At 48.0% G+C, this 14258-nt stretch overlaps 1 protein-coding gene across 1 annotated transcript in view; it reads right to left on the reverse strand.

Annotated features, from left to right (window-relative positions):
- COQ8A (coenzyme Q8A) overlaps positions 1-14258 on the reverse strand; it is a 73462-nt gene that overhangs the window by 29058 nt on the left and 30146 nt on the right. Inside the window, exon 5 of the mRNA XM_024196761.3 lies at positions 6548-6622. Coding sequence (XP_024052529.1) covers positions 6548-6622 — 75 coding nt within the window. The remainder of the gene's footprint in view (positions 1-6547; positions 6623-14258) is intronic.

The following is a 14258-nucleotide window of genomic DNA, read 5'->3' on the forward strand; positions in this document are numbered from 1 at the left end:
TTGATGTGTCTCTATGCAGCCTCTCCTGCTATAAGAGATACATTTCCCTCCGCACCAATTCATACAAGCTTCAGAAGCTTGTGCTGATTTTCCAGAAACAAGGAGTTGCCAAGAGTCTCAGATACAAGAGAATCTTGTCATGATGGACAAAGCCTAGACTGAGCCACCTGAAACGGGGATGAAAGTCACTGCTCCACCCCCATCATTCCCACCCACCACCAAACCAGACCATTAGGCGCTGAATGCCCCAGCATCTAGGCTATGTGAAGCATTTAGTACACTTTGTACTTGATTCGGCCCTGTGATATGCTGGTACAAGGCCCAAAGAAAGTAGTTCATGACACCTGCTCTACCTCATGGCTTGCAGCCAGATAACAGAGCCAAAGATCAGCAGCACTTGCCAGACAGGGGGTAAGGCTAGCGTACGTGCTGATTAATGTGCAGTTCCTAGGCAATCTACATCAGTGATGTCTCTGTGGAGACTAAGCTGCAGTTAGCCATGCCCTGGCTTCAGTGGAATTCCTCCAGGTGCCAGCACAAACACTGCACTGGATTCCACCCCTCAGAGTACAGTTCCTCCCTTTGGTTCAGGAGGGTGTGGTTTGCAAACAAACAAACAAACAAAAAAAACACACACACACACACCCCTCCCCTTCCTAACCAGAAATGGCAATATCTGAAAGATTTAAGAAGTGATCACGTCTGTTTAAAAGCCAAAGTAGAGACAATTGAATGCATCACAAGAAATGGCCACAGCTCCGTGGGCAACTATCTGGTCTCAGTTTCTTAGATGTGGCTTTGGGCAAATGTTACTGCAGAAACTCCTCGTGTCAATGCTTACAAGCCCTCTCACCCCCCATCACTGTGGTTATCTGAACACTCTTCAAAAGAAGCCATCTATGTAGCATATGATCAGCATCAATAACATTGGAATCAGGCACTAGCTGGAAAAGATGCAGGGTCTGAAATGATGCCATGTTTATCGTGGCTGCAGTTGTGCAAGATGCAAGTAATTGCTATTGCTCTGTGTGCACTGCAATCAGAAGTCTCTCTCGCTGCACCTCCAAGTTATCAATTTCACAACCCCTCACTGCACAGAGAAAGCAAACTGCCTCTCAACCTGAGTAACAGCCAGGCTCTGGAAGGAAAAGCAGAAGCAGCAGCCTAACAAAGAAGGACTTTTTTGCCCTCCCCCCTCCAACACGAGAGTAAAATACAATGACAAGGGAGTCAATCCTCTGAACCTGGATTCTACTTGTGACTAACTTCATGGGCTGCTTGAGAGGGAGGTCAGGAAAACTTTGGAGGCAATAGAGTGGAGTTCCATGTTGTCTCATTAAGCTTAGAAAGGGAGAGACTATAATAGAAGAATATCAGAGGTCCCCTAACAAGGCACATGGTACAATTGGTATTTATCCCCACACAGTGACAATCCTGGCCATCCTCATGGGGAGTTTCAAAGCACCTCAATTAGACTGAGCAAGGGAAGTTAAACAATGGACCCAAAATAAAAGGGCCTGCAAACTCTGTCCTCATCTCCCCCCACCACCTCTCCTTTCTGACAGTCTCTGTATCTGATCCACCTTTGGGTCAGGTAAGGATCAGATATTGTGGGAGCGAGCTTACGATATGACCCCAGGGGTGACCCACTGCACAAAGCCTGCAATGGTTAGAAGCATTTCCCTTATTTAACTTACTCTGTAACCTTCACCTCAGTGACAGATGGTTAGCCAGACACCAAGGTAAGGCAAACAGAAGAGCTATTTATGGCAAAACAAGAACATGGCATTTCTCTTATATTTTTAATATTAAAATGGAAGAACTGGGAGAGAAGTCCAAAGAAAGTTTTGTTACCATGGTTCTCTGACCTGCTTTAAACTCCTTAAACATGCCACAAAATCAGATAAGGAATATGAATTTGTTTAACTGCTTAGAGGCCATCAGGCTGCTGTATTAGTTTGTAGATCCCCTGTACAAAATAATGCCTTCTAGAGCCATGCAGAATCCAGCTAGCATGTGGGTGGTTTCCATGTGACAGCCAGTAGCCAACTGCCCTTGATAAGAAGTCTACCTTATTGAAACTGCCAGTGCTGCACAAGAACAAACAAATCAAACCTGGTTGTGGAGGCCTTCCCCTCTTCACCCTCACCTCCCTGCCCCATGTGATCAGATGTTTACTTTCCAATTCTATCACTTTAAGAGGCAGACAGTGCTGAGGTTGGGGATGAAGAGATTCAACTCCATGAGACAGTGTCATACTACAGGATGCTCGTTTAGGACATATGGAGGATCCATATAAACAAGCCTTCAGAAGGGCTGTGCGGAGGCACTGAGTTCTAAGTCTAATAATCTTTGATACCATCCTCTCTCCAGATGTGCACATCTAGGCCATTTCTAAATCTCGTCGTCTTCCTCTGGTACACCTTTAAATATCTGGTCTCTTCACTGCCCACAACACTAGCATGGACCCTGGTCCTCATTTCCAATTTTTACTGAAACCTTATCTCTGACTTCCTCACACTCACTTTGCCCCACTCAGTTCAAAAATATTACTGCTAACCTCATCCTGGCCTGTTCCGACCAGGTTATTGCTTCTTTCAATCTCTGCACTGGCTCCCTCTGCACCACACAAATACAAGCTTCTTGTTTGCTATCTTCAAGAACCTTTACAGCTTAGTCCCCATCTACTCATTTGCTCTCAGTTTCTTATTGCATCACTCTTCCTGTCCCCGCCCCAGATCAAATTATCTGCCAGCAATAGCAGCCTCCAGAGAGGCCACTCGTGCGAGTGGAAGGACCTGCTGAGGTGGTCCGCCAGTGCGTTCTGGAGCCCAGAAAGAAAGGATGCAACCAGATGAATGGAGCGGGCTATGCAGAATTCCCACATCTGAATGGCTTCCTGGCAGAGAGGGGAGGAACGGGCCCCTCTCCCCCTTGCTTGTTGATGTAGAACATGGCTGTGGCGTTGTCTGTGAGAACTGCCACACAACGACTGCACAGTTGCACCTGGAAGGCTTGGCAAGCAAGGTGCACCGCCATCAGCAGACCTGACGTTGATATGGAGGGATAGCTCGGACTGAGACCGCAGGCCCAGAGTCTGGAGGTGCCCCAGATGTGTGCCCCCCCCCATAGCTGACGCATCCGTGACCAGGGACAAGGAAGGCTGGGGGCTGTGGAAGGGGCCTCCCTAGCACACCACTCGGGGGTCGAGCCACCAGCGGAGGGAGGCGAGGACCCACTCCGGGACAGCGACCACCAAATTTAGGCTGTTGCACCCCGAGCAGTAGACCGAGGCGTGCCATACTTGTAGTGGCTGGAGCCGGAGCCTGGTGTGCCGGGTCATGTACATACATGAAGTCAAGTGGCCACGGAGACTCAAGCTGTTGAGGTCGGGAATCGCTGAAGGCCTCGAATGATGCCCACGATAGGTTGGAAACAGGAGTTCGGTAGGAGGGCCTGCGCCTGAACTGAGTCCAGGACCGCCCCGATGAACTCTATCCTCTGGGTTGGTTCCAGGGTCAACTTCCCTACATTGAGGAGACCCAGCCGCTGGAACGTATACCTGACCAGGCGGAGATGGAATTGCACCTGCTCTCTGGTGCGGCCCCGAAGCAACCAGTCGAGGTAGGGATACACCTGCACCCACCGTCGATGAAGGAAGGCAGCAACAACCGACATACACTTGGTGAACACTTGGGGGGCTGTGGAAAGGCTGAATGGAAGGGCCGTAAACTGGTAATGTTCACGGTTGACCACAAAGCGCAGGAAGCGCCTGTGCGCCAGACGAATCACTATGTGGAAGTACGCGTCCTTCATGGGATGATTTAGTTGGGAATTGGTCCTGCTTTGAGCAGGGGATGGGACTAGATGACCTCCTGAGGTCCCTTCCAACCCTGATATTCTATGATTCTATGTCGAGGGCGTCTCCAGGATCCAGGGAAGGTATAATGGTGCCCAGGGAGACCATGCAGAACTTCAACTTTACCATGAACTTGTTAAGCCTGTGCAGGTCTAGAATGGGCCAGAGACCCCCTTTGGCCTTAGGAAATATCGAGAGTAAAACCGCTTGCCCCTTAGTTCCGATGGGACTTCCTCTACCACCCCCATGGCGTGGAGCGCCTGAACCTCCTGAATTGCTCGTGAGACGGGTCCCTGAAGAGGGACGGGGAAGGGGAGTGGGAGGGCGGGAAACAACAGAATTGGAGAGAGTATCCCACTTCCACTGTGCAAAGGACCCAGCAGTCCGAGGTTATTTGGAACCATGCACGGTGAAAGTGGGATAAACGATTCAAAAAGGGCGGGGAAGGATCCGGGGATAAGTCCGGTACGCTGTCCTCGGGCGTCCCTTCAAAAGGCCTGTTTGGATCCAGACTATGGCTTGGTCGGGCCCTGGCCTTGCCCAGACGGGGGGTTGGAGGGCTTCCTCCTGCCATTCCGCCCCCGCCGCCTGTAAAAGTCCTGCTCCGGCCGAGGAGGGTAGGAGCGCTGCTGTGGTTGTTGGGGCTTGAAGTGCTTCCGCTGGGCTGTGCATACCCAGGGACTTCATGGTCGCCCTCAAGTCCTTAAGGCTATACAGCCTAGAGTCAGTTTGCTCCACGAACAGGCCCTCCCCGTCAAAGGGCAGGTCCTGCAGCGTCTGCTGAACCTCCGGGGGCAGGCCAGAGGCTTGCAGCTAGGAGGTGCGCCTCATGGCAATCCCCGAGGACAAGGTACACGGAGTTGAGTCTGCAGCGTCCAGTGAGGCCTGTAAAGAGGTCCGTGCCACCATCTTGCCCTCATCAACAAGGGCCTCAAACTCCTCCCCGGACACAGGAAGCACAAGCTCCTTGAACTTCAGCATGGAGTTCCAGGAGTTAAGTTGTAGTGGCTCAGGAGTGCCTGCTGATTGGCAATCCGGAGCTGAAGTCCACTCGTTAAGTGCACCTTGCGGACAAACAAGTTCAGCTGCTTGGCGTCCTTCGACTTGGGGGCTGGGGCCGGCTGCCCGTGTCTCTCCTTCTCATTCACAGCGGCAACCACCAGCGAGCATGGCGGCAGGTGCATGAACAAATAGTCGTACCCCTGCGAGGGAACAAAGTATTTATGTTCGACCCCCTCGGCCATAGGGGGAATGGAGGCCGGGGTCTGCCAGGTGGTTTTGGCATTGGTCTGGATGGTCTTGATGAGGGGCAGGGCCACACTCGACGGATCTTCTGGGGCCAAAATGTCCACCACCAGGTCTTCTGATTCCACCACCTCCTTGGCCTGCAGGTTTATGTTGCGTGCTACCCTACGCAGGAAGTCCTGATGAACACAGAGATCTATGGGGGGCGGCCCAGAGACAGAGGTGCCTGCCACAACCTAGTCAGCATCCTATATCTAAGCAGACTCCCATTTCCTTTTAGGAATACTGAGCCTCCAGTTACAAAAGCCAGGATTTCAAGGATGGTGGTCAAAACCAAAGGGCAAGAGTCAGAAAGATGCTCAGCTCCAACACTGGCTACACCATCAACTCTCTGTTAATTTGCGTGGTACCAAGACCCCCGTTGTGTCAAGTGAAATATAACAGCAGGGATATTGGGTGGCAGGCAGGAATTTCATGGAAAGTGGTGCTGCATCTGATCCAAGCTTTTGTGGACAGGAAACAGAACAAGAACATCTACCCAGCCACAAACCCTGAGTAAGCTGCTTTCTTCCAGAGTAGGAAAAAAGATCATGTTCATATCTATCTTCCACGCCTCAGTACAATGGATTGCACTAACTGTTCCCTACCATTATGTGGGGCTGGAACACTCTCAACTAGAATATAGGTGTAGAAAAGCAGTAAACAAGTTAATTCAGACCAACGCCAGTGGGCAAAGGAGACGTACCCAGAAACAGCATCCCTTTTCTTAAATTGGGGGATGAGACAAGGAAGACAGGAGGAAATGCAAAGTCTGGTATAAACCTGCTTGTATGGCACATAGCCTTTTCTTTGTGCATGTCTACAGAATAGTCAAGAGAAAGATATTGAAAAAAGTGAAATGCCAATTTAGTGTCTGAATAAGTTATTTTCCCATGGGTTTTTTACAGCAGTCATCACCTGAGTATCAAATAGGTAGAATATTGCTGAAGGTCAAGCAAGTCTTTATTACTTCAACCACTAACACCACAAGGTTTCAGACATTAAGGCCTGGTCTACTCTCTGTTTTTGTACTGGTATAAGTATTTCAGTCAGGGGTGTGGGGGTTTTTTTTGTTTGTTTTTTAAACCTGAATAGTTAGACCAGTAGAGCTTACTCCCCTTTCCTTATGGAATAAGCTATATCAGTTGAAGCGCCTTTACACCCATAGAGCTGTGTACGTACAAGATAAGTTGGTAAAGCAGTACAACCTGTATTTATGAGGTTAAAAAGAAATTAACTCAACCAAAAGAAACTGGGGGGAAAAAACCACTCCACTCCTAACATACTGCATCACAATCACAACCTTTGGAGACCTCTCAGGATTTTATTCTTCTACACAGTAGAGAATGCCTAAGAGAAAGCAACTAGGTTTTCTGTTCAAAACAAGCACACCAGAGAGCTCACCATTGCGTTCTTCATGTCTAAGGCTCTTCTTTGCAACTTCTGCCAAGGCCCCAAAGCCAAGACCAACAGCTAGTCCTTTAAAACAAGAGGAAAAACAAACAAGTCAGTGGTGAATGAGCACAAATATGCCATCTGTGTATGCTTAAGCCATTTGATACATTCAGAGGATACAGAGAGGTAGCTCTTTTGAAATCAGCCTTGACTGCATGGACTGCAGAAATATCCGCTTTTCCTACAGATAGGGAAGACAAGACTTTAGCATTTATAAATGTACAAAGTAACTTGATTAGAACAGTCTGGCTTTTATGATAGTATAAACTAACAATTCAACACTAACCCACCCTTCTCCTAGATCTCTTCATTCACTCTGGCATGTCAGGGCTATATTATTATTGACGAAAAAGTTCTAAAATACTCAGCTCACAAGCATGCTGCAAAAGAGTGAAGCAGTAGGGTTCCACACTCCAGTTGTAGAGAAGCTTTAAAAAGTCACCCTGGAGGAAGTCTATTTGGGAAGGTAGGTTACAATACTGCTTTTGATAGCACAGTTCTCAGGAAAGAAAAATCCTCCCATTCACACTCGTCAAGGAAATTGCAAACATGTTCGGACACAGAGGTTGCTAGCAAAGTTTCAATGGTAGAGGCAGAGGCTTAAGCCAAATCTACACAATAAAACCACCAATCACACTCATAAGCAGCTAGCAACATCGTTGGGTCTAAATGCCAATTGTGCCCAAGCCATCAACATGGTTTAACAACAAGGTCTGGCCTATGTTATATAGGACAGTGATGTTCAAACTGCAGGTTGCAACCCAGTACTGGGTCACGGAATGAATGTAAGGCACTAGGTCGAACCGCCAACTGGGCCGTTAAAAGTTCTTTCGGCGGTGCTGCCTGGCTAAGGCAGGCTAGTCCCTACCTGTTCTGACACTGCGCTGCGCCCCGGAAGTGGCCATCAGCAGGTCCGGCTCCTAGACAAGGGGGTTACGGGGCTCCATGCACTGCCCCCGCCCGAGCACCGGCTCTGCACTCCCATTGGCCAGGAACTGGGGGGGTGGAGCCACTTGGGCGCCTCCTGTCCACGGTGCTAGGACAGGCAGGAAGCCTGCCTTATCACCCCTGCTGTGCCGCTGACCGGGAGCCGCCCGAGGTAAGCCCGTGCCCCAACCGCCTGCCCCAGTCCTGAGCCCCTCCCCCCATACTCAGAGCCACCTCCTGAACCCCAAACCCCTCATCCCTGACCCCACCCCAGAGCCTGCACCCCCAGCCCAGAGCCCTGACCCCCTCTTGCATCCCAACCTCCTGCCCCAGTCATGAGCCCCCTCCCACACCCTGAACCCCTCATTCCTGGCACCACCCCACAGCCCTCAGCCCCACACTCCAACCCTCTGCCCCAGCCCTGAGCCCCTCCCACACCCAAACCCCTCATCCCCAGCTCCGTTGGGTCACGGACATCAACAATTTTCTTCATCTGGGTCACCAGAAAAAGTTTGAAAACCACTGATGTAGGAGGTCAGGCTGAGATGATCAGAGCAGTCCCTTCTGGACCTTGGAATCGATGAATGCCACCTGCACTGTAACTGTCTCCTCAGCTTGTGCAGCACTTAAATCAGTGCTCCCCCCATAAAAGCTGAGTGGGAATCCAAGAGCTATGGTGATACCCCTAGCAAAGGTAGTGCGTGGTTATAGGCTGGCTTCCTTCCTTCATTCTTTCAGGCCGTAACGTTTAATTTGCTGGTTAAGTCAGGACCCCAATGGTATTAAGGTAACCAAGCCAGCCAGCCCTACATCTCAGCTCTGCAAATCAGGATATCCCAGAATGCATTGCCCCACATACTGCTAGCATATGTTCCATATGTATGTCCTCCAAGGACTGTAGCCCCTGCTGAGCACCCTGGGATGGTATCCCATAATGCACTGATACAAAACAGCCAGGCAACATGTACAGACACACAAGGACAACTAATATGGTTGCGCTTGGAGATGAGAGGGTACTTGTGTACCAAAAACAAGAGTTCTGTGGTGCCAGTTTAACAAATATGGGCCCAAACCAGCTGACACTCTTGGCATAATGGGTCTCTCTCCTTCCTCCCAATTAATTCTAACTCCTCGTAAGATTTTAACTGATATATGTACTCTCCACTCAGAACATAGCTCCACCTTTATCTCAGACATTAACTTCTCCACAACCTAAACACCCAGTGCAAGGTTAGGCATTGCCACAAGCAGCTCCAGTGATGTTACAGTGGCTTATTATTAAACATTAACCAGCAGTGACTATTTTTCTTGGACTGATTTCATTTCTGTTTACATTTTATTCTGATAAGGCAGTTCACTTTCAAACTGAACTTTCAACCTCTTGTATTGAGATTTGACAATATATGAAGCATGCAAGTTAAATAATAAAACTCTTCACTTAATAGCATCTTTTAGAGGATCTCAACATGTTTTTAAAAAGGTAAGGATTTTGAAGCTATCAACAGTAATAAACCTCTCAGATAATTAGTTACAGGACCAATAACCTTGCTCATGCTGAATAACTGTGTAGCCATATAGCCTCAGCAGTTGATAGCAGGGAATAACCAAGGCTGTTTTGGTCCCACAACCAAACATATACCTGACTGGGCATTACTTGACAATAAAGGTTAGAGCCTAAGTTCTCTCTAAGCTGCGCGGCCGCACAGGCGCTCAGAGAAGCCACCTGGCCGGGACCTGCCACAGCCGGGGGAGGGACACCCCTTCTGCTCCCTCTCCCCCAACCCAGCCCCGGACCTGCCACAGCCAGGGAAGAGGTGGGCCCCAACCCCGGAGCTGCCGTAGCGGGGAGAGGCACCTCCCCCCCCAGCCCAGGTGCTGCTGCGGGGAGAGCTGGTGGGAGTCCTCTCTCCCAGCTGTAGCCCTCTCTCCCAGCTGGAGCACCCTCCTGCACCCCAAACTCCTCATCCCCGGCCCCAGCCAAGAGCCCGTACCCCCAGCCCGGAGCCCCCTCCCATACTCCAAACCCCTTAGACCCACCCCCGCCACAGGAATTTTATTATGTGCACCAATATGGAAGTGATGTGTCACACATTACCTCCATATTGGTGCACATAAAATTCATTCCGCACATGTATGGGAAAAATTAGAGGGAACAACATGAAGACACTCAAAGATGTCAGACTCCATCCAGTAGAGTGCAGGCGCTAGCGATGGGCGAAAACAAGAATTCTATTTCATTAAAAATGATGGTTTCAGAATTTGTTTTCATTCCATACTGGAACAAGATGGAGACTTTTCAAAGTTTTTCCACAAGAGAAACCACAAACAAAAGACACCTCTGAATCAGATAGAACATGCACTCAAACCTGGGTCTCCCAACTACAGATGGAGGAATTTTTCTAGGAAAGGTTTTTAATCAGAAAATGCTTATTCATTGGGAAGGATTCTGAGGTCCAAGACAGGAAGGAGCTATTGGCTATGGCCTCCCTCCCAATGTGGACCTGAAAAACTTTCTTGATGAATCAGCATTTTCTGATTATAAAACCATTCCTAGAAAAATTCCTTCATCTCTAGGTGACACACATACAATAGCAAGCACTATATTACAGAACTAACAGTAGCAAGCAAAAAGAATCAGACAGGAAGATTTAAAGAGAGCAAAGAGTCCTCACCAAAAGAACAACAAAGGAGTCTGGTGGCACCTTAAAGACTAACAGATTTATTTGGGCATAAGCTTTCGTGGGTAAAAACCAGACTCCTTGTTGTTTTTGTAGATACAAACTAACACGGCTACCCTCTGATACTTGATACTCACCAAAAGGCAATTTTCTAGGTTGTGAATGAGTGCTGACATCAAGCTCCAAGATATAGCTCATTCAGCACCAGATCTGTCGGTAACACTCCCGTTCAGAGCTCTGTTTTATTGTTACCGCAATTCTGAACTAGTTTGGCTCTAACTGGTCTCTACAGTGTCCCACTCAAATGAAAGACTAGGGACCAGATTCTATCTCCGTTACCAGTGTTAATCAGGAGCAATTCTAGCACACTTAGGGCTTGTCTATACTTACCGCGCTGGTTCGGCGGCAGGCAATCGAACTTCTGGGTTCGATTTATCGCGTCTTGTCTGGACGCGATAAATCGAACCCAGAAGTGCTCGCCGTCGACTCCGGTAATCCTGCTCGGCGCGAGGAGTACGCGGAGTCGACAGGGGAGCCTGCCTGCCGCGTCTGGACCGCGGTAAGATCGAACTAAGGTACATCAACTTCAGCTACGTTATTCACGTAGCTGAAGTTGCATACCTTAGTTCGAATTGGGGGGTTAGTGTAGACCAGGCCTTAGAAGTACTTTTTGCTTTACAATATTACAACTGAGATCAGAGTCTGGCCTAGTGCTCTTCATCCCTCACCCTAAAGAGTTTCTAATCCAAATTTAAAAACTACAACGCAACAATTCACCCTGCGAAGAGGCTGCAAGGGTTTATACTGTATAGAGCAAGGGATTAAAAAGGAGTTTGTTAAAAGTAGCACTTCTTAAATTGGAAAATTCCGTGGGATTTTCTAGCAGAAAACGAGTAACAAGTGTCAGCCAACAACTGCTCGAAACAGGAGAAGAAAAAAAAAATAGGCTTAGGCAAGCTTAAGCCTTGGCTGTTTTTATACGCCTGCCCCTAAAGACTTAAAGGCTATCAGCATCACTGTGGTGGTCTGAATCTGAGTTATTGTCCTGTGAGCACTATACTGAAATTCAGTGCAACAACCCCACAGCAGGTCTGCTGATATAATGAACTATTTGGAAATGTAACAGGGAATAAGACAATATACAAAACTGGTCTAAACACAGTGGGGGAGGGAAGAAAGTGCCCTTGGGGTGGGTGGGATCCTGCTGCTTTGATTGTTGCTATACAGCAACAAAGTCTGCAAAGACAGTAACTGACTGTACTGCAAACCCACTCCATTCATCAAGAAAAGGCGAACAAGCCAGGCAACAAGCTAGTAAAAATATTTTAAATAACTTGAAGACTTTTATTCCCATGAAGAACTCATCAGGCAGTCCCCTCCTCAAGACCTGGTGCATTTCACTGGTCCTTAAGGCTTACACAGAGCACATTTTTTTAAATCTGAGTTTTCACAGTTTCATGTCTCTCTCTATTCCCCTTCCTGTTATTTACTGTAAAGTTGCAAAATTAAAAAATTAAGAGCACAGGCCTAATTCATCGCTGGTGTGTAACTCCATTGACTGCAACAGAATTACACTAGGGACTAGTTTGAGCTTTATTTTAAAAACACTACATTTCCTTTTCACTAAACTCATTTAGCATTCATTGTTCATGGGCTCTTTAGGATATTTCTCAGCTCACACAACAAAGAGACAGTTCACAAGAAGGGTTAAGGGGAAGGTGACCAAGCAAATATTGCGAATATTTAGGCTTGGCAGAATTTGATCTAAATAGATAGATGTGGGTAAACATCTAGCTCAGCTGACAGACTGAAATCGACAAAAAGATATTGATCAGTAACAGTTGGTGGGAGTGCAGCCTCCCCTCCTTGCTCCTGAAGGGATCAGGTGTCACTGGCCTTGTTGCAGTGCAGAGAGTCCTGGCTGTCATGGGCCCACTCCCTCATTCCTGTGATAGCTGGACAGCAATGGGCTCTGTGAGCTTCTGCAGGGCCAGTGACACGGCTACAGTCCTGGCCCAGCAGAGCAGAGACCCCCAGCCAGGACAACGAGGACAAAAAGCACTCACCACAGGGGAGGCCACCTTGGTGCTGAATGGCTATGTCCTCCTCCTCCTCCTCCTCATGGCCCTAGGATTCTGCTCTGCCATGCCAAGAGCACAGGCTGCCCTTCCGCCCTTTACCTATCCCTTGTGCCTGCTGTCTGATGTCACCAGCCAACTACAGAGAGCCCATGAAGGCCCTGCTCACTCACTCAGCAGCCAGGAGTGTGGGAGCCATCCCTGAGCAGGAACTGTTCAGAAGCACCCAGGGATGGCTCCCATCCTCCTCCTTGCATCCCTGGCTGGGGGTCTCTGCTTTGCCATGCCCAGACCACAGCCTCCCCCGCACCTTGCACCCTGGGTGTCTTGGGCCCCTCGACCATGCAGGGAGCCCCACTATCAACACTGCCCTAACCTTAACCCCAACCCCCAATCCTACACCCCACTTAATTTCCAGCAACTGTAAATATTAAAAAAATAAAAAAATGTATCTTAATTGTCGAAATTAGGGGGAATAAAAATTAAAAATTGAATCCTGCCAAGCCTACAAATACTGTAAGGGATTGATTAGACCCAACAAGACACTAATTTCAAGAAAATCCATTAATATTTGTTTTTCCAAACTTCTTCTACATACCCACCATCCCAAAGGCTGTGGTTTTAGGCCTACACTACCTGACTGTTTACCTCTGAATAGTTGGCAGCCTTCTAGAACAAAATCCATACGCTGCCGGGCTGATTTTCAGAGGGGCTGAGCGTCCAGAGCTCCCAGGGAAGTCAACAGGAGATGAAGCTGCTCAGCACCTCTGGAGAGGAAAAAAAAAGTCTGCTGGTGTCAAAGTATAAAGTGTAACTGTCAACTATGCTTTACCCAGGCATATGGGTAACTTCAAGGCTACAGCCTACAGCTTTCTTTTCCACCAGTGTATTGTTTTAGACATTTCCCAGGTGCCTGCTAGTTCCCATTACGCTACAAACTGAAATGAAAACATGAGCCATCCTGAAAGCAGGTCCGTTCCAAAGGAATGCGCTCACTGAGCAACTGACATAACAAAGCTGATGGATGCTGAACAGTTTGCTACCGCTCTGCACAGCTTGCCAAGCTCTGAAGGTGAAAGGTATTTGCCCCTCTAGTAGCATGTGCTCTGGGTATGGTCATGTTGTACACTGCAAGCATTATACAGTGTGCTGCAGTGCAGGACAGATTGACCATCTGCGTGCGACAGCTTTGCACAGCACGAATCAAGGCATTGGCATCGATTCCTACTAGTTTCCTGAGCACTAAACTCACCCCCCAAAAATGTAAACAAAGTAATCATCAGTCCTGAAAATATTTTAATACAATAAAAAGAACAGACCTCATATATTATGGTTGCGCCTGTACTTTGTGGTGAGTTGCTCAGAAACCAATTACAGCTAGAATGACTCCACTGGAAGTTTCTAGCATTTAATAGCCTCAATAAAACACTAAGCTCAGCAGAACCAAGCATGTATAATGCATGCAAGGAGAGACCAAAGTTCAGGGAAGGAATTTACTTCTAGTCAGCATTAAATTCCAATTAGTTCACAGTGTTCTATGCACACACTGCAGGAAAGAATCCTCAAGCTTTAAGGCACTCTACACCTCTGCTCCCAGAAAGGCTGTGATTCCAGGCAAGGTCCCAGCAACAGACCACATACTTAACACCCTCTGTTACTGAAACCTCAAGCATTCCCGTTTCAGCACGAGGGCTCCAACAATAAGACAGCTGGAAGACCAGTATGTTCTCCAAAATATGTCCAACTTGTTCAAATTCACAAGGGGGAAAAGAAAGGCACCTGTCTTGTTTCTTGTGGAAGAGAAGAAGGAAAAGTGGCATGAAAGAGCCTGGATACTCAGTTCAGTATACTCTAGGGAAGAGGTTCTCAACCTGCGGCCCAATCAGCACGCAGCTGCAGCCCATGTGACATACTCAGTGCCATACAGGTAACATACATACATACATTTTATATATATATATATATATATATATATAT

This window comes from Terrapene carolina, unplaced genomic scaffold, assembly GCF_002925995.2.
Source record: "Terrapene carolina triunguis isolate 2854851 unplaced genomic scaffold, T_m_triunguis-2.0 Scaffold406, whole genome shotgun sequence".
NCBI classification, from domain to species: domain Eukaryota; kingdom Metazoa; phylum Chordata; order Testudines; family Emydidae; genus Terrapene; species Terrapene triunguis.